The sequence below is a fragment of the Equus asinus genome, chromosome 8 (genome assembly GCF_041296235.1).
Source record: "Equus asinus isolate D_3611 breed Donkey chromosome 8, EquAss-T2T_v2, whole genome shotgun sequence".
NCBI classification, from domain to species: Eukaryota; Metazoa; Chordata; class Mammalia; order Perissodactyla; family Equidae; genus Equus; species Equus asinus.
The window spans coordinates 96,005,707-96,026,452 of record NC_091797.1 but is presented as its reverse complement, the minus strand read 5'-3'; the positions used below and the strand labels follow the sequence as shown (position 1 = coordinate 96,026,452).

General features: G+C 47.8%; 1 protein-coding gene across 3 annotated transcripts in view; it reads left to right on the top strand.

Annotated features, from left to right (window-relative positions):
- The first annotated feature begins 11,801 nt into the window (after nucleotides 1-11,801).
- UBE2L3 (ubiquitin conjugating enzyme E2 L3) overlaps nucleotides 11,802-20,746 on the top strand; it is a 47,493-nt gene continuing 38,548 nt past the window's right edge. The window contains exon 1 of one of the 3 annotated variants that reach the window (XM_014868064.3): nucleotides 11,802-11,900. In XM_014868064.3, the coding sequence (XP_014723550.1) occupies nucleotides 11,874-11,900 (27 nt within the window). In that variant the 5' untranslated portion in view covers nucleotides 11,802-11,873. Of the gene's footprint in view, nucleotides 11,901-13,050; nucleotides 13,264-20,746 lie in introns of those variants that run through there. The other 2 variants (XM_014868063.3, XM_014868062.3) reach the window with 2 other exon arrangements.

The window sequence follows — 20,746 nt, the reverse complement described above, 5'->3', positions numbered from 1 at the left end:
AGTCTATGGTGTCGGCCTGGCCTGGGCGGCACTCGAGGCCTCTCACAACTCAGGATCTGCTGCTTTGAGAGTGGTTGTCTAGCCATGAACCACCCACAGAACACTTCTGAGTGGATTTCCCCTCCCTGATACAATCTCTCTTCTGTGACCCACCTTCCTGGGTTGTTCCTGGCGCAGGACAAGCAGACAGTGCCCCTCACTTACACAGTCATTTCCCCGCGTAGGTGTACAGGTGATCTTGGCCCCATTTTGCAAGTGGGAAAACTGGGGCTCAGAGAAGTACCTACTGTGTTCATTCAGTATGTGGCCCTCTGGGCTCTGCCCTTTCCCCCATACTCATGTTTTTCAAACTAGGTTCCCCTGAACCCTGGCGAGCCATGGGAGATGCCTTTGGGCAGTGGTAAGTAACAAGAACACTGGGAATTATGGCTCCAGATGTTGTTTTTGAGAGGTGAGGTGGGTCGGGGGCGGCAGGGGAGAGAGAGAGACGCGGGGACAACCTTAACCTTGAACTGGTGCTGGGCCACTGGACGTGGTGGCCATGGGGAGGGTGTCTCCATGGAATCTTCACTACAGCTCTGTTTGACAGAGGAGAACCTGAGGCTCAGTGGGAGCAAATGGCTTGCCAGGGCACATGGGCAGCTGTGACAGAGCTGGATTGTCATTTCAGGGCAGTGAGTGGGGCTTCAGTCCCCTGCTGCAGCCTCGGGAGGGGCCTCCAACAGTCAAGGTAGGAGGGCAGGCTGCCGCCAAGGAGAAGGACCCCTGGGGAGAGTCTCTGGGAACCCCAGAGTCACCATCTAGCAGCTGCCCATGTTGGCATCACCAGCGGCATGTGAGGGCATTCTGGAATGTGGTTGAGTGGATGAGTAAACCAGGGCTTCCCCAGTGCCAGGCTTCTGGCATCCCTACACTCATCATGTTGCGCAGTGACCTGCTTGTCATCCGCATCTGAGCTCTGGGAGAGCAGAGACTGGCATTAATTCACTATGTTGCTGCATTCTCTGGCTCTCAGCTTTCTTGCCTATAATACGGAAGATGGATTATGTAGGTGGTTTTCAAACTGGGTTCCTTAGGGTTCCAGGGTTCCTGGGAAATACTGCAGGACTGTTGGTGGTGGGGCGATGTGCTGGGAGCTAAAGGGGAGACGTTTCCCCTACCTGCTTCAACAGGGCTGAGCCACTCAGTGTCATTTAGCAGGTCCTAAGGAGGACTTTGCTTTAATAAAGAGGTGTGCTGCTAGAAGCAAGTTTGAAAACCTGTGGGTTACAGACACTCCTGTCAATTATGTGCAACCCCCCCCGACACACATCGCCCTGACATTGTGATTCCACTGACCTGAGAGAAGGCTCATGTCCCCCTCATGTCTTGGTTCGCCCCACATCACCTGCCCTCTATGCCATGCTGCCTCTCCCCACAGTGCCAATGTGTGACCTTTGTGCCATGTGGTCACGGGGTCTAGGATCCTGGGCAATCTGGTTCATATCCCTCCTCTGCCAGCCTAGCCTGGCCCTGTTTCAGCTCTGCCACCACAGACATGAGCTTTGCGGAGCTTGCCTGGCCTTGGTGAGGGGCGTGGGCTCCATCCTGATTGCTCACTGGAGGGTTTTAAGCTTCCTAACCTCCATAGCTATAGCTTCCCACTTCACTTCCCTTATTTTGGGGTCAAGGTGTTTTCTTCTATACTCTGATGTCTCCTCAGCATCTCGAGCGGTGCCTGACCACAGTAGGTACTCAGTAAATACATGTCTAAAGAAGACAGAGGCAGATAGGCCAGGCATGGCCTCTGTTCTTGAAGGGAGGGCACAGAGGTTAAACACAAACATGGCAAAGGAACGGAGTAAAGTCAGCTTGGGCTGCGAGCAAGGGGTGTGCTGCCAGTGGGGAGAAGAGCCCCCCAGAGCAGGCTTCCCCATGAGCTGAGGCAGGAGAGGACGTGAGGGCTGCCCAGAGCTGAGACTGGACTCCAGGTAGCGGGACGGGCATAGCCCCCAGCCCTCTGCATCTGTCCTCTCCCATGCCCGTCCCTCCCAGGGCAGGCCCATGCCCCTTTGGGCATTGATTCTTTTTTTTTTTTTTTTATTGAGTTATTGATAGGTTACAATCTTGTGAAATTTCAATTGTACATTAATGTTTGTCAGTCACGTTGTAGGTGCACCACTTCACCCTTTGTGCCCACCCCCCACCCCACCTTTCCCCTGGTATCCACTAAACTGTTCTTAGTCCATAATTTTAAATTCCTCATATGAGTGGAGTCATACACAGATTATCTTTCTCTCGCTGGCTTATTTCACTTAACATAATTCCCTCAAGGTCCATCCATGTTATTGCAAATGGAATGATTTTGTTCTGTTTTGCAGCTGAGTAGTATTCCATTGTATATATGTACCACATCTTCTTTATCCATTCGTCTGTTGCTGGACACTTAGGTTGCTTCCACGTCTTGGCTATTGTAAACAGTGTTGCAATAAACATTGGGGTGCACAGGACTTTTGGGATTGCTGACTTCAAGCTCTTTGGATAAATACCCAGTAGTGGGATGGCTGGATCGTATGGTACTTCCATATTTAATTTTTTGAGGAATCTCCATCCTGTTTTCCATAGGGCTGCACCAGTTTGCATTCCCACCAGCAGTGTATGAGGGTTCCTTTTTCTCAACAACCTCTCCAACATTTGTTGCTATTAGTTTTAGATATTTTTGTCATTCTAACGGGTGTAAGGTGATATCTTAGTGTAGTTTTGATTTGCATTTCCCTGATGATCAGCGATGATGAGCATCTTTTCATGTGCCTATTGGCCATCAGTATATCTTCTTTGGAGAAATGTCTGTTCATGTCTCCAGCCCATTTTTTGATTGGGTTGTTTGATGTTTTGTGGTTGAGTTGAGAGAGTTCTTTATATATTATGGATATTAAGCCTTTGTCAGATATATGACTTGCAAATATTTTTCCCCAGTTACTGGGTTGTTTTTTTGTTTCAATCCTGTTTTCATTTGCCTTGAAGAAGCTCTTTAATCTGATGAAGTCCCATTTGTTTATTCTTTCTATTGTTTCCCTTCTCTGAGAAGGCATGGTGTCCGAAAAGATCCTTTTAATACTGATGTCAAAGAGTGTACTGCCTACATTTTCTTCCAGAAGCCTTATGGTTTCAGGTCTCACCTTTAGGTCTTTAATCCATTTTGAGTTTATTTTGGTGAATGGTGAAAAAGAATGGTCAATTTTCATTCTTTTACATGTGGCTTTCCAGTTTTCCCAGCACCATTTGTTGAAAAGACTGTCTTTTCTCCATTGTATGCCCTCAGCTCCTTTGTCAAAGATAAGCTGTCCATAGATGTTTGGTTTTATTTCTGGGCTTTCAATTCTGTTCCATTGATCCATGCACCTGTTTTTGTACCAGTACCATGCTGTTTTGATTACTGTAGCTTTGTAGTATGTTTTGAAGTCAGGGATTGTGATGCCTCCCGTTTTGTTCTTTTTTCTCAGGATTGCTTTAGAAATTCGGGGTCTTTTGTTGCCCCATATGAATTTTAGGATTCTTTGTTCTAATTCTGTAAAGAATGTCATTGGGATTCTGATTGGGATGGCGTTGAATCTGTAGACTGCTTTAGGTGGAACGGACATTTTAACTATGTTTATTCTTCCAATCCATGTACATGGAATGTCTTTCCATCTCCTTATGTCGTCATCCAATTCTCTCAGAAAGGCCTTGTAATTTTCATTATATAGGTCCTTCACTTCCTTAGTTAAATTTACCCCAAGGTATTTTATTCTTTTTGTTGCGATTGTGAATGGTATTGTATTCTTGAGTTCTTTTTCTGTTGGTTCATTACTGGAGTATAGAAATGCTACTGATTTATGCAAATTGATTTTATACCCTGCAACTTTGCTGTAGTTGTTGATTACTTCTAACAGTTTTCCAATGGATTCTTTGGGGTTTTCTATATATAAGATCATGTCGTCTGCAAACAGTGAGAGTTTCACTTCTTCCCTCCCTATTTGGATTCCTTTTATTCCTTTTTCTTGCCTGATTGCTCTGGCCAGGACCTCCAGTACTATGTTAAATAAGAGTGGTGATAGAGGGCATCCTTGTCTCGTTCCTGTTTTCAGGGGGATGGGGTTCAGTTTTTGCCCATTGAATATGATGTTGGCTATGGGTTTGTCGTATATGGCCTTTATTATGTTGAGGTAGTTTCCTTCTATGCCCATTTTGTTCAGAGTTTTTATCATAAATGGCTGTTGGATCTTGTCAAATGCCTTCTCTGCATCTATTGAGATGATCATGTGGTTTTTATTCCTCAGTTTGTTGATGTGGTGTATCACGTTGATTGATTTGCAGATGTTGAACCATCCCTGTGTCCCTGGTATGAATCCCACCTGATCCTGATGTATGATTCTTTTGATGAATTGCTGAATTCTGGTTGCCAAAATTTTGTTTAGAACTTTTGCATCTATGTTCATCAGTGATATTGGCCTGTAGTTCTCTTTTTTCGTGGTGTCCTTGTCAGGTTTTGGTATCAGCGTGATGTTGGCCTCATAGAATGTGTTAGGAAGTGTTCCATCTTCCCTAATTTTTTGGAATAGCTTGAAGAGGATAGGTATTAAATCCTCTCTGAAAGTTTGGTAGAATTCCCCAGGAAAGCCATCTGGTCCTGGGGTTTTATTCTTTGGGATGTTTTTGATTGCTGTTTCAATCTCTTTCCTTGTGATTGGTCTGTTCAAATTGTCTGCCTCTTCTTGAGTGAGCTTTGGGAGATTGTAGGAGTGCAAGAATTTATCCATTTCCTCTAGGTTATCCATTCTGTTGGCATATAGTTTTTTGTAGTATTCTCTTATAATCCATTGTATTTCTGCAGAGTCTGTTGTTATTTCTCCTCGCTCATTTCTGATTTTGTTTATTTGAGCTTTCTCCCTTTTTTTCTTTGTAAGTCTGGCTAGTGGTTTGTCAATTTTATTTATCTTCTCAAAAAACCAGCTCTTTGTCTCACTGATCCTTCTACTGCCTTTTTCATTTCAATAGTATTTATTTCTGCTCTGATTTTTATTATTTCTCTCCTTCTGCTGACTTTGGGCTTCATTTGTTCTTTTTTCTGTAGTTCAGTTAGGTGTGCTTTAAGGTTGCTTATTTGGGATTTTTCTTGTTTGTTAAGATGTGCCTGTATTGCGATGAATTTTCCTCTTAGTACAGCTTTTGCTGTATCCCATATGAGTTGGTATGGCATGCTATCATTTTCATTTGTTTCCAGGTATTTTTTTATTTCTTCTTTAATTTCTTCAATGATCCATTGCTTGTTCAGTAGTGTGTTGTTTAGTCTCCACATCTTTGTGCCTTTCTCAGCTTTTTTCTTGTAATTAATTTCTAGCCTTATAGCACTATGATCTGAGAAGATGCTTGTTATTATTTCAATTTTTTTAAATTTGTAGAGGCTTGCCTTGTTTCCCAACATATGGTCTATCCTAGAGAATGTTCCATGTGCACTTGAGAAGAATGGGTATTCAGCTCTTTCAGGGTGGAGTGATCTATATATGTCTATAAGTCCAATTATTTTAGTTTTTCATTTAGCTCCACTATTTCCTTGTTGATTTTCTGTCTGGATGATCTGTCCATTGATGTGAGTGGGGTGTTGAGGTCCCCTACCATTATTGTGTTGTTTTTAACATCTTCCTTTAGGTCTGTTAATAGTTGCTTTATGAATCTTGGTGCTCCTGTGTTGGGTGCATAGATATTTATAAACGTTATTTCTTCTTGATGAAGTGTCCCTTTGATCATTATATATTGTCCCTCTGTGTCTCTCTTTACCTGTCTTATTTTGAAATCCACTTGGTCTGATATGAGAATTGCAACACCTGCCTTTTTTTCCTTGCTATTTGCTTGAAGTATTGTCCTCCACCCCTTCACCCTGAGTCTGTGTTTGTCCTTGGGGCTGAGGTGTGTTTCCTGGAGGCAACAAATTGTTGGATCGTGTTCTTTAATCCATTTTGCCACTCTGTGTCTTTTTTTTGGAGAGTTCAATCCGTTCACATTGAGAGTGATTATTGATGCATGTGGATTTAGTGCTGTTAATCTGTCGCTCATTACCTTGTTTTCCTGCGTTTCTTTTCCTGTTTGCTTTAGACTACCCATTTAATACTGCAATTTCTTATGCTGGGTTTCTTAGATTTTTCCTTATTTATGATTTGTGACTCTGTTCTGTACTTTATTTTAGTGTCTACCTTGAAGTTTGTATTTAGAATCTCATGTATAATATAGTCTATTCTCTGGTGGTCTCTTACCTACTTGACCAATACTGATTTAGACCCTTTGCTCTTCCCCTCCTAAATAATTATTTTCATTTTTTATTCCAACTCGTCTTATTAATTTGTAGTTAGAGTGCTAAGATCGTCCTTGTTTTGGTGGTTTCCTTACCTTTACCCTAATGCTATAATTGAATATTTGCTATCCTGTTCTGGTTCTATCCATCGGTCTCCCTAGTCTGTGGATTGTGTCCCCTTTCTCCCTTTTTTCTTTTTTCAGGTATGAGAGCCTTCTTGAGGATTTCTTGTAATGGAGGGCTTTTAGTTACAAATTCCCTTAACTTTTGTTTGTCTGGAAAAGATTTAATTTCTCCCTCCTATCTGAAGGAAATTCTTGCTGGATAGAGTATTCTTGCCTGAAGATTTTTATCCTTTAAAGCTTTGAATATATCACTCCATTCTCACCTAGCTTGTAGGGTTTCTGTAGAGAAATCCGCTGACAGTCTGATAGGGGCTCCTTTATACGTTATTCTCTTTTGTTTTCTTACTTCCCTGAGTATTCTCTCCTTATCTTTCCTATTTGCCAACTTTACTACTATGTGCCTTGCAGTAGGTCGTTTTACATTGACAAATCTAGGAGATCTAAAACCCTCCTCTACACACATTTCTCCATTGATCCCTAGATTTGGGAAGTTCTCTTCAATAATTTCGTTAAGCACACTTTCTGCTCCATTTTCCTTTTCCATCTTCTCGGGAATTCCTATGATCCTTATGTTCTTACTCCTCATTGAATCCATTATCTCTCAGAGATTTTCCTCATTTTTTTAAATTCTTAGTTCTCTTTCTTCCTCTGTCTGGCGCCATTCAGCCTGTCTATCCTCGATTATGCTAATTTGCTCCTCTATGTTGTCTACACGGGCATTCAGGGAATCCGTATTCTGTTTTATCTGTCCGCTGTGTTTTTCATCTCAAGTAATTCTGTTTGATTCTTCTTTATGATTTCAATCTCTTTTGTGAAGTAACTCCAGAACTCGGCTTGTTTCTCTATCTTTCTACCTCATTGAGTTTTTTGATTATAGCTGCTCTGAATTCATTATCACTTAGTTTACCTAATTCTAAGTCCTCAGGACTTAATTCTGTGTTTTTATTGTTTTCCTTCTGGTCTGGGGCTTTTATAAATTGCTGGATGGTAGAGGAGAAGTTTTTTCTCACGGTGGTAGAATTCAGTTGCAGTTACACCCTGTCGCCACTAGATGGGGGTCGAAAGCGGCGTGTTATGAGCTCTCCGACTTGGGGCAAGATGGCTGCGCCCACTGGCTTTGCTGGAGGGGAGGGGCTGTTACTCACACGTGCTGGTCTGGGTTCAGATCAGTTCTGTTCTCTGGTCTCCCAAGGCCCTTGATTTATGGGGTCCCTGCCGACGGAAGCTTCCCCCGTCAGCGGGTCTCCACTGAATCAGCGGCAGGAGTCCTGGATGATCCCCCGGTCGCGCAGCCCCTCCCCCACTCCTTCCCGACCCGCGCCGCAGCGATCGCAGACTCTAGGGGAGGGAGCAATGTTCTCTCCTACCGTTCCAGCGCCTCCGAAGGTGTAAGCAAGGTTTATGATCTCCGCCTTCTTGGTATTGTAGGTCTCTAAAGAGCTGGCATTATGTTTATTCTCTGAAATTCAGTTCTTCCAATCTTTTGTTGTATTTTGGAGGGGAGAGAATCCCGGGTCAGCTCACCCTGCCATTTTGGGCATTGATTCTTGACAGTTCTGTCATGGTCCTCATTTGCCTGAGGAGAAACTGGAGCGCAGAGAGGAAGGGTCGCTCAGTGGGATCTCAACCAGGCCTTCTTACTCCAGGTCTTGGGGAGGCCTGGCACCCCAGCACTGCCCCTTCCTGGACGGATACCTGGAGAGGGATTGTGCTGCTCTCTGCCTCTACTTCCTGGGCCCCGCAGCCTGCTCTGGCTGGCCCATGCCCTCCTGGGCAGGGAGGGGCAGTCTTTGCCAGCTTCTGGCTCTCCGGCTGGGCTGGCCTCTTGCCCTGGCAACCTTGGTCCAGCTCCCCAGGCCAGCCCACCCTCACCTTCATGTTACAGGTCTTGTCCACGAGTCCTCACCACAGCCAGGGAGGCTGGCACTGTCTCTCCAGATGAGGAAACTGCCCAGGGTCACACAAGGACTTGTGCCTCAGCCTGTGTGACCCAAGTCTGGGTTCTGAATTGGTGCCAATATGGCGTGGCCCACTGGCTCTGGTGGTCTGAGTGTAACTGCAATCCCCAGGCTTTCAACAAATAGCCCCTGCTTCCCAAGGCCCCCATTGCTGTGGGTAGCATCACAGTTTTCCAGTGACCCACTGTGGCCAGGACAGACCTAGCTTCTCTCTTCTGCCATCTCCACTTCTCTCCCCTCTGGACCTATGCCAATCACCCTCCTTCCTCTGAAGCACGAAGCATGAGGCCTCACCCACTTCTCCACCAACACCAGCGACAATAACCATTTGTCCAGTCATTTGGCTATTGCTCTAGGTGAGGGGACAGTCCTTCATCAAATGTTTGCTGTGCATTCAATGTAGTCAGCGTAGGGTAGGGGCCAGGCACCATGGTAATTTCTTCATTCATCAAGCACAGAGAACCTCCACTGGGATTTACTGAAGGAGGAAGGAAGGATGGAAGGAAAGAAGAGGGAGGAACGTGGGCTAGAACAGAAGCTGGGAGAGTGGGAGGGAGGGAGGAGGGAAGGAAGGCAGAAGGGAGGTGGGAAGGAAAGAGCCCTTTAGGTTGCACCTCGATTCACCCCTCACAGTCCAAGAGCAGCTGGGCTTGAGCCTGTGAATAGATGGGTGGCTGAGAAAAAGTCGAGGGGCCACGCAGTTTCTTCCTCTGTAAATGGGGCTGATAACACTTCTGACCTCAGAGGGCGGTTGGGGGAATCAGTGAAATGCTTGTGCCTTTGCACTGGTGGGAGCCCAGCACGCAGCAGGCTGTCAAATTACCCAAGAGAGCATGGTAAGTCAAGTCCTTTAGAATGACTAGCACTTGCCAGATGGATCAGGGGAAGAGATTGACAAAGTCATCAGAGCAAAGGGAACACCTGGGCAGAGGCAGGGGGTGTGGTGTGGCTGGAGCACTGGTTGTGGGAAGGGAGGGATGTGGGACATGAGGCTTTGGGCCAGCAGAGGGAGGTCAAGGCCAAGCCTCCCCGGCATGGACCAGATCATGGCCTACCTCCTGGAGCCCCACTTCCTAGCTGGGTGATGCAGGACAAGACAATTCTCTCAGAGCCTCAGTTTTCTCACCTGTGAAATAGAACGTCTTACCTGCTCTGTGGTGCCAAAGAATTAGAGGTGGGTGTAAATGTCCAGCACCCAGTGCCAGGCACACAGACAGCCGTATGGAGCAAAGGGCCCATTCCGATTCCCTGCCTTAGCAGAGGCACTTTCTCTTCCCTGCAATGGCTTTGTCCTCTCACCTGCTGAAGATCTCCCTCCAACCCTCGCCCTGCTCCTGACTCTGTCAGGTCCCTCCTCTGAGCCCCTACACCTCCCCAAACCCTTACCCCCTTTGTCATTTTCCTTGGTGCCTCCCCAGGATGCTGTAAACTCCTCGAGGGCAGGTGCCACCTTCATATCTCCCTCTCTGAACCTAGCAGGTGAGCACCCAGGACCCTGTGCTGATTGGAGGAAGGAGCAGCATGTGGTAAGTTTGAGCAGAAGGGTCTGGGGTCCAGGAGGAGATGAGGGGAAGAGGCCACTTTTAATGGGAGGCTTGGAAAGGTGGGATGAAAAGGCCAGGTCTGAATGAACAGGATTTGGCTGAGTAGAGGGGAGCTGGTGTGATCAGAAGCCAGGCCTGTCACAGGGAACAATGAAGGTTAGAGCAGGAGAGGGGCCCCAAAGATCAAGCAACTTTTTCATTGGGACTGGGTACATTTCTGCGTGCTTGTTTAACAATGGCACTCAGCCACTCGGGGCCTTGGTTCCCCACCTGGAAAGTGGGTGCAAGGGAGCCATGCTTTAGGGTGGTGGTGAGGACACAGGAAGGTGCCATGGCAAAGGCCAGTTCTTGGTACTCAGCCTCTCCCGATTCCACCCTCTATTCCCAATCTAGCATGTCAAAATGAAGTGTTTGCATTGTGCTTCCTCAACGGGCCTGGAAGTCTTCAGGTCAGGGCTCCCTTTTCCTCTGTGTTTCTCCACAGAGGGAAGCAGTCCCCAATACAGCTCTGTCCTTTCTTTGACCTGGGCCCACTAAGCGTCAGGCCCAGTGCACACAATAGGTCCATGGAGTCAATCATCAGGCCAGGCTTCCAGGTCCCCCACACCTCCAGGGAGCTAGCTGATAGTCTCTCATACATTTGCCAAATGTTTATTGAGCATCCACTGTGTGCCAGCCCTGGGGGGAGATAAAGGCAGACCGAGTCCTTGGCTGCATGAGGCTTGTCATCTGGTTTCTCCTTTCCTCCCTCCCTGTGCCAAGCCTGGGCTCCCAGGATGCTGTGTTGGAGGCCAGGCCTTTTCCAGGCTATATTATCTCTAGTGCCCTTTTCTTCTCTTTTGTGGGAAAACTATTGCTCTTAGAATGGAGAAACACTCCTTTGCAAGACCCATATGTGTTCTGAAGCTGAACCCTTGTGTTTGCCTGCACTGCCACCCAAGGTCCAAACCCCCCAGCGTCTCTGTGCTTGCGTTGTTGCAGCAGGCTTCCAAATGGCCCCTACTTCTCTTCGCATCCTCCCACCACCTCCGTTCTCCCTTCTCCAGCGTACTCTCCTTCAACCGCTGCATCTGACCACATGGCTGCTACTCACAACCACTGAAGCACATAGAAGAAAAGCCAAACCCCTCCTGTTCCTACAAGGCCCTCCACGGTTTGTCACTTGCCTCCCTTACTCCCTTTAATCCTTCTTACTCCATTCTGGCCACCTAGATGGCTTCATAGTCTTTACCAGTGCCATTTTTCCGCCTTGAAACATTCTCCTCCAGGTCTCCCAGTTGCTCCTTCCCATCCTTCAGGTCGCAGCATTGGCTCTGGTGTCCACAGCTCAGTGTAGAACAGGAGTCTGGCTCTGCTCCTAGCTGGCTGCACGACCTTGGGCAAACATCGGCCTTTTCTATGCCTTGCTTTCCTGAGTAATGGGGCTGTTCATAGTAACAACCTCATAGGGTGGTTTCAAGGATTAAAGAAAATAAAGCACTAGAGGGGCGGGCACTTTGCATATTCCACTGTTAGCTGTTAACTATTTGTATTACTTCCTCAGAGGTTTCCCTGACCTCCCAATGAAAAGCAGGTCCCCACAGTCACTTTCCCATCACCCAGTTTTCTTTTCTTTGCAGTCCTTATCGGTGCCTGAGATCATCTACGTTAGTCAAGGACCTTATGCAACCAAAATTTATTGTGTACCTACTATGTGCCAGGCACTGTTTGTAATTGCCATCGGATTGGACGCCCCATAGAGGTAGTCTCTGCCCATCCCGTTCACGTGTGTTCACCCAGGCCTCCCCAGCTCTATGAGCCGCACACAGTAGGCGCTTCGCACGCGGGGGAGCGCCCCGCCCCTCCGCGCCCGCCCCTCCCCCGCTCCAGGAAGTGCGGGGGCTCCAGCCGCCCGGCCGGCCGCGATGCATTCTGGGAAAGCAGCAGCACCAGATCCAAGATGGCGGCCAGCAGGAGGCTGATGAAGGTAAAAGCCATTCTCCGGCGCCGGCTGGGCGGGGGGCGGCGTCTCGGGCTCGGGCCCCCCGCGGAGGGCCAGGGCTCCTCGGGGCGCCGCCGCCAGCCTCCCGCCCTTCGTGGCCCCGCCGCCTCCCCGGTCCGCGCGCGTGCTGAGGGAACTAACGGGGCCGCCTAGGCCGCAGCCGGGGCCGGAGCGCCAGGCCGCGCTGGGAGCCGCCGCCGGCCCCTCCGCCCGGCGCGGGGCGTCCACGCCGCCCTCCTGCCGAAGCACGGCCGGGTCCTCCTCCTCGCGGCGGCCTCCTCCTGGCCTGGGGGCGGTGTCGACGTGGGGTCCGGTCGGGAGGCCCCAAACTGGGCGCCTGTGGGGAAGGCCCGAGCGCCGGAGCCGGGCCGGGAGCCCGCGCCTCCGAGCCGCCCCGCCCTGGGCTGCAGCGCGCCGGGCTCGGAGCCCTGCTCGGTCGAGCCGCTTCGGGAGGCCGGGAGGCTCGGGCTGAGGAAGGAAGCAGGAGGCCGGGCGGCAAAAGTTAGGTCAGTTTGTTGGTGGGTCGTTTCAAATTGCACCGGGTCCTAGCAAACTGTCTCCTTGTGCCTGCGGAGTCAGTCACACAGCCGGCAAGTTCCAACTCCAGGAAGGCGTGGGGTCGGCCCCGATTGCTGCGCGGTTCCCTTTCCCTGTCTCCTTGCCTACCCACCACTTAGTCATTCCGATCTCTTTTCCCTGATGAAGCAAAGTGCCGTTTGGGGCGGGGGGGGCGCGGGGGGGTTTGCTTCAGCCGTTCCAATCAAAAGCGGCCAAAGTTTATAAGAATAACTTGGTACTTTGTATCTTGAAGGCAGCGGGGTGCCTTCTTGCCAGTTGGTTTCTTGGGTGAGGAACATAGGTGCTAAAGTGGCTTAGTTCTCTCGCGAGTCTGTTTGCCGGCCTCCGCCGGAGCCGACCTCACCGACGTTTGAGTCGGCGCCCGGGTAGTGCTGCCCGGCTGCACCGGGCCGGAAATAAAGAAGGCCCAGGAGCTGGTTTCCTGAGGGGAGATAGAGAGCTGGGGTTCCTGCTGGGCAGAGCAGTGGTTGGTAGAACTGGATATTGAACTTGGAGTCACAGCCTCTGGGCCCTCCCTCCTTGGGAACGTTTCCTTTCTTTTGTTCACTAAGGGCTAGAGACGACATTTGACTTCATAAAACTGGATTGGAAGCGGGCACAAAAGAACAGTCAGCGGACTCCAGACTGCTCATCTCGTCTTTGTCAGTGACACCAGCATTCACCCAGTCATCCAGATGAGAGGACAGTTATTCACTTGTTTCCCTGCTCTGCTCCCCAAATGCGGCCATCCATTAAACCGTGCGGGTTTTACTTTAGAAAGATTTCTGGAGTGAGTGCCTTCCTTATCTTACTGAAAATTACTTGAATCCATACCCTTATCTCTCAGGTCCCCTGCCGAGTGCTCTCCTTCTCTGCCTTCATCGATACTAGAGTTCTTTTTCTAAAGCAAATATTTAATCCTTTCACTCTCCTGTTAAAAACCTCTGTGGTCTTATTGTCCTCAGCAGTTAATCCCAACTTCTTACTTGGCATGCAAGACCCTTGTAGGCTGGCTGAAAGTAATCTGTTCAGCCTCACCTCCTGCCCACTAGTTTCCTACTCCCCTTGCACCTAATCACAGTAGCTGCCTTTTTTCCAAGCTTGTATTCTCTTTAGCTCTGTACTTCACATTCATGATCATGTTTAATCCTCCCTGTGAAGTAGACACCGTTATTCCCGTTTTGTAGGTGGGAAAATGGAATGCAGAGAGATTCATTGGCTTGCCCCAGTTTTCCTGGCTAGGGGGAGAGAGTGAGCTGTGATCTAACTCAGTTCTGTCCGACTCCAGCCCCCCTCCCCACTCACTTGCTTTGTGGTCTCCCTGTGCATGTGTTTGCTCTACCTGAGAAAGGCTGCCTTCCCCTCACCTCTCCTTCCCTCCAGGGAAGTCCTAGGTTCAACTCCAATCCCAGCTACTCTGTGAGGCCTCCCTCCATCCCCCCTTCAGAATGAGCTGTTTCCTCCTTTGTGGAGGAGGAAACGCAGCACTTTCTTTATGTTTCTCTTTGACCGCTTGTCACAATCTGATTTGTGTTAGTCTTGTCTTTCCTTCTGGGTTCTGAATTCTTCAAGGGCAGGGATCTTGACCTAATTCATCTTGGTATCCCTTAGTCTGGCCCTGTTGACCCAATTTGGGGTTCCCAGGCTCCCAGGGGTCTGAGAGGGACTTACTATGTTTTTTGAATTTTTGTTTCAAAAAAATTGGAGCAACATTAACTGAGTACTTATTAAATGCTAGGTTATTTACATAAATTATTTATTTTCAATAACACTGAAACTTAGCGTATTGTCATCTTTACTTTACAAAGCAGAAAATGGTGAAGCTTAGATAGATTGAGTGTTACCTAAGGTGGACTAGCAGACTCGGGTGAGGAGAGACGCCAAATCTCCCTGCCTTCAAATCCCATGTTCAAGACCCCTTGTCACACTGCCTCCTTTGTTACTCCAAGGATGCATGGAGGAGTATGTTGTTTCTTGAGTTGTGGATGGAAATTATTTCAGTTCAGTAGGGGAATGCTGGTTACCTGATGCTGATCATTGGCTCTGAGTGTCAGTGCTTAAGCCTGGTTAGTTAGTTAAAAAAAAAAAAAAATTATTGATGCAGGTTGATCAATACTTGGGGAGGAAATAATAAAAGGGATTTTCAATGGTGAAAAGTAAACAGATGTTGAATAATCAAATGAATTACATCTTAAAGAACTTTAGATTTCCTCAAAAACTGTTCTGCGGGACACTGTAATCAAAGATTTCTTTGTAACAATGGACTGTCTGTAGATAGTGTAAAATACCTTATCAAAAGTAGAATGATCTGCATACATCGGACTGAGAAGTTATTTTAGGCAAAGTGAGTGTAGTATAGTCTTTAATTTAAAAAGCATTTGCAGGGGCTGGCCCTGTGGCCGAGTGGTTAAGTTTGCGGGCTCTGCTGCAGGCGGCCCAGTGTTTCGTTGGTTCAAATCCTGGGCGCGGACATGGCACTGCTCATCAAACCACGCTGAGGCAGCGTCCCACATGCTGCAACTAGAAGGACCCACAAACGAAGAATATACAATTATGTACGGGGGGCTTTGGGGAGAAAAAGGAAAAAAATAAAAAAATCTTTAAAAAAAATGTTTAAAAAAATAAATAAATAAAAAGTATTAGTGTTTTTCAGAACCCTTTTTGGGAATTACAATGTTAATAAAACATTAAATACATTTTAATTTGCAAGCTCATTCAGCATTGATGGCAACAACCAGGTTGTAACGATTGCCTCAATCAGGAGGGGAAATGGCTACAAAAGTGAAACCTGTGGGTGTGGCAAAGGGAAATTGATTGCAATCTGATCATTTCTTTCTTTCTTTTTTTTTTTTTTGAGGAGGATTAGCCCTGAGCTAACATCTGCCACCAAGCCTCCTCTTTTTGCTGAGGAAGACTGGCCCTGAGCTAACATCGGTGCCCGTCTTCCTCTACTTTATATGTGGGACACCTGCCACAGCATGGCTTGACAAGCAGTGCATAGGTCCGTGCCCGGGATCTGAACTGGTGAACCCCAGGCCACCAAAGTGGAATATGCGCACTTAACCATGCGCCACCGGGCTGGCCCCTGGTCGTTTCTTTTCACCCTCCCCATTGCACAGATCTCTCCCCAGTTGCACAGATTTCTCCTAAGGGCAAGATCTGAGTATCTTCCCAGAAGAGCTTTTCTTAGTGGGAAATTTGTGAATTTAAGAGATTGGTGACATTTTGGGGCTGGCCCCGTGGCCGAGTGGTTAAGTTCGCGCGCTCTGCTGCAGGCGGCCCAGTGTTTCGTCGGTTCGAATCCTGGGCGCAGACATGGCACTGCTCGTCAGACCACGCTGAGGCAGCGTCCCACATGCCACAGCTAGAGGAACCCACAACGAAGAATACACAACTATGTACCGGGGGGCTTTGGGGACAAAAAGGAAAAAATAAAATCTTAAAAAAAAAAAAAAAAGAGATTGGTGACATTTTATTAGTTATGATGTTACTGTTGAGATAAGGAATTGAGATTTGTAGCAGCCTTTTAATGCTTATTAAATAATGTTCACTCAGAACTCCATATTGGTGTACTTTCTCTCAGTCCGTAATCACAAGTGAATGAGTAGGAGTCGTCCCTAAATAACAGTTCATTCCTTGGAATTCATTTTTTCTAAGCAATGAGCTAGCTTGCTTTCGAGCACAGGTTTATATTCTCTGAGGTCGGGTAATTAACACGATAGAGCACTGAGTGTGTCTGGTAGATGTGTTGTGCATATCAGGAGGTGAGGGGCATTTTAAAAATGGTGTTATGCCAGTATAAATGTCCTGAATCCACTGGGTTTTGGGGAATTGAGAAAAGCATTGCGTTTTTTATCCTAAATTCATGCATCCCAGTGAGTTGGGACTATTTCAGCCTCCCTGAATGATAGTCTTTGTAAATATTTCTCCATTAGAAGATAATTGGGACAGGCCCAGGGAAAGAGTATACTCAGTTATTGCAAAATTTGGGACCTTTTCTTCAGATAAGCACTAGAACAAAACACTTGTCTCAGGCTACTTGGACCTTTTCTGATATTGTTACAACTCTAAAGAGGCTGTTGATTTAACATTTTATTGTACCAGATCCCTTGAAAATATTCTCATTCCATTGAAAAGTATCACTAAATGTTCAAGTGATATTTCTCTTTTCTTTGCTGCAACAGTAAGTTAGGAATTAAAGCTTAGAGAAACATGAAGACATCCCTCCTGAGCCTAGACTCTGTATTCAACCGCCTTGAGAGTTCCCTTGAATGGCTGATAGACTTGTAGGCGTCTCAGCTCACTCTGTGCCCCTCACTTCTCCTGTCTTGCCTTACTTAGTTAATGGTCTTACTCATCTCCTTCCAGGGAAGAACCTGGGGAGCCAGCCTCACCCCTTCCTCCAACATCTAGCCACTTGCCAGATTCTGCTAAACTGTGCTTTTATCTCTGTTCTCTGCCTGCCTTTCTTCCTTCCCCACTGCTGCTCACTTAGTTCAGGCCATTCTCATTTGTGGCAGGACACCTGCGTCAGATTCCTCAGCAGCGAGTCTGCCCGCAATCCCTTGTGATTTTTAACCAGCAGTGCGTTGAAGAAAAGTGCACATGCCCAGGCCCTGCTCTCCAAGATTGGAACCAAATTCACTAGATCAGGACTCTATGAAAAAATCTACATTCCGTAGCGTGTTCCTTCGAGGTCTGGTCTGCCAGTCTTGTCTCTCCCCACTTGCCCATGGAATCCCCTAAATACAGCATGCTCTGCATACCCTGGGTCTCTTGATGTGCATCCCTGTCTCTTCTCTGCACCTGGGTAACTTCTTATCCTTTTAGACTCAGCTCAAGGAGCATCTCCTCGGGGGTCTGCTCTTGAGCTCAGTAAGGGAAAAGAATGGCGTGCACCTAGAACAAAGAAATCCTGATCTGGCCACTGTATGCTGGATGTCTGCCAGCTGAATAATGGAGTACAGGGGAGGGAAAGACCCTCTGACATGGAGAAGGAGGTGGAACTGGCCCTTCAAGAATGAGTAGGGTTTCAGTAGTTGAAGAGGAGAGAGGCCTGGCAGCCAGTGGGGTTGAGAATCCTTCATCCCTCAGAATGGATGTGGGCGGTGGCTGTGAGGGATGCCCTGAGGACCCGGTGACAGTCTACTTAAGCCCCAGTACAGCAGCATGCTTCCCACCTTGTGCCAGCTTCTCCGTGGGTTTTAGTTAGGCCAGCCCCTGAGGTGCTTTCCAGAAGCACTGGGGAACTGGCCTGGTTTTACCCTGGGTTGGCATGTTCAGTGCACCTGACCCTCCAGAACTGGGAGCCCTCCTTCCTTCTGCCCTGGCACGGCTAAGTTCTCTGGCCAGCCTTTCTCCATGAAAGGACATTATTATGGAGGGTGATACTCATAGGTTTAAAGACAGATGGCAGAGAGATGCCGTAGCCTTTCAATTGAGGGGTCAGTCAGATGCATCCCCCGCCACAGAATCCAGGAGACGCAGCAGGCTGCTCACTTGTGAGGGCTTTTGCCTGTGTGTCTCTCCTCTGGCCAGTCTCATTGTGTCTGTTCTCCAGGGCGTAGATAAGCTTAACCTTCTCCCAATTAAAAAGGGAAAGGAAAGAGTCTTTCATTTGGGGCAAAGCTATTGAGAATACAGCATAGTGGTTAAGAACTCTGGAGTTTGAGTTCTGTAGTTTGGTTCTGGAGTTTGGGTCCTGGCCCTGCAGCATCTTAGCTGAGTGAACCTGGGCAAGTTAGTTAACCTCTCTGTGCATTAGTTACTTCATTTGCTTGTGAAGGTTAAATGAGCATATAGTAAGTGTGAAATACATATAGGTGTTATTGAGAGTGAACAGGACATATTCCAGGGCAGTGAGGAGAGCAGCTGGGCAGGAGGGGAGGGTCTGGAGGAGTGATCAGAGATGGTGCTGAGGTAGCGAGTTGGGGTCGCTGAGGGTCAGGTCGGGTAGCCCGCCTGGACATGACTTCTGCACTGAGACAGAGCCCTCCTTTCTCTCCCCAGCGCTGCTCTCCTGCCTTTCGAGGTAGCCTGTTCCTTAGGCTTAGTGAGGCTTGCCAGACAGCTGGGCCAAGGTGTCTTTGGTTAAAAATGGTTACTTTTTCCAACAAAATCGAAACGCTCTAGAATTCAAAATTTGCCTTCCTGGTATCTCAGAACTTTGCTCTGTGTGTTTTGTCTTCCTCTCCTTAATGTACGTGCAGTGCAGTGATTGTCACTGTGTCCAAAGATGAGCCCAGGTGCTATGGAAGGCACGCAAAGGTGCTGAGCTCTGAGCTGGGAGGTGGGGGCGGGGCTTTGAAGGAAACTCTTGAATAAATAGTTGCAGTCCCAGAAATAATACTGTTGTTGACTTTTGTCTTCTCTTTCAGCCTTGAAGCAGAAAGTTAAGAAAGGTTGCTTTTGGTGGCTGTTCCGTTTTCTCCTCCTGGCCCTTGCCATAGTCACTTTAGAATTCCAGAGCTGCGAGGGACCCCTTGACAGGCAGGAGGCTGAGGCTTAGAGGACATCACCCACAGGCTAGCAGTGAAGCAGGTCTCCCTGCTCTCGGGGTCTTGCTCCTGCTTTTCTCATGGCTGCTTTTGTTTTTTTTTGTTTTTTGAGGAAGATTAGCCCTGAGCTAACATCTGCCACCAATCCTTCTCTTTTTGCTGAAGAAGACTGGCCCCGAGCTAATATCTGTCCCCATCTTCCTCTGTTTTGTGTGGGACACCTGCCACAGCATGGCTTGACAAGTTGTGCATAGGTCTGCACCCAAGATTCGAACTGACGAACCCCAGGCTGCCGAAGTGGAACATGCAAACTTAACTGCTCCACCACTGGGCCAGCCCCTGCTTTTGATTTTTAAGGAGGGACAAGGTGGAGAGGAGTCATTTCAAGTTAGGTGGTGGTTTGGGTTTTGTTCTGTTCTTAACAGTTCCAGGTCTGTGTTGTTATAGTTCTCTGTACTTCATTATCTTGTCAGATTTTGCTTCCACTTCTTACTGGCATAGATCAGTAGAGGGATGAAATACTATTTTGACAACACCTAGCCCAGCAGGCACATTTGCAACTAAAGCAGTCACTAATGTCAAAGCCAGTGCTCATGGTGGTGCGCTCTGTCTTTCTGAGAGGAGATGCTGCCTGACTGTCACTGGAGGAGGGAGACGGTATAACTCAGAAGTTGAGCCTCTGAGTCTTTTCTGAAATGGTTTGTAAATGTCTCCTTCGCACCAGTGTACCTCTTGTTAAGAAGACTCAAAAAGCTAAGCACACAAAAGCTAAGCTTTCGGAACCATCCACCACGTGTTTTACATAAGCAGTTGCATTCTCCTCACTCATCCTGTGTCGTTGTATCTGGTGTGGACAGACCTGAAGAAGTTGTGTCCCAGCCTTCGAGGAGCTCTCATTCTGGTTGGGGGTGCTGGACTCTGGAGTGTGTGATATAGGTCAAGAATGTCAGACACACCCGTATTCAAATGGAGACGAACACATTCCGGGAGTGAGGCTGATAACCAGAAGCTCACTGTGCGTGGAACTGGTGTGAGAGCCCACTCAGCTGAGGCCTGGGCCACACTTGCCTGGAGATGCGTGGGCAGTGCATTCCTTGAAGCCTGTGCTGAGGGATTTCTGCAGCCATGTCCTCTTACAATGACCTCATGACAAGTGGCCCACCTCCTTGGAGCAGTGTCCAGTGGTCAAGTAACAGGGACCTGAGTTCAGATCTTGGTTTCTGCCTTGGACTCATTTGTATCCTCACCATGAGCCTCAGTGTCCTGATTTCTCCAAAGGGGCTAATGAAAGTGCTTTGTAGAGTTCTGATAATAGCTCAGTGTGTTCATTGTGATAATAGCTAAGTGCAAGATAGCCAGCCTCCTGCCCACCCATGGCAGGGGGATATGTTGGCATGGGTCCCACTCTGTTGCTGGGTATTAATTGAAATAAGATTGCATTTGGGAGCTCTGAAGCCTTATGTTTAGATTTACAGTGTACTGAATTATATTAAAGTCATGATTTAGTGTCATTGCCACTGGTTGCTTTGTGCAAGCTTGGAAAGTGCGTTTCTGTCAAAATTAGTCACTTTGATATAGTCACACAAACGCAGGGAGTAGCTCTTTCAGATTACTAATGTCCTACCAGTTGTGTAGCTGGCATTTGAGAGTGACCCTGGACCGAGGGTTAAGGCTCCATCTGCCAAGTTTCGTTTTGCCTGGTCGAGAGGAGCCTAGAAACGTTGCTTGCATGACGTAAACACTTAATGACTAGCTGTGAAGGGCTAAGGCAAGTAT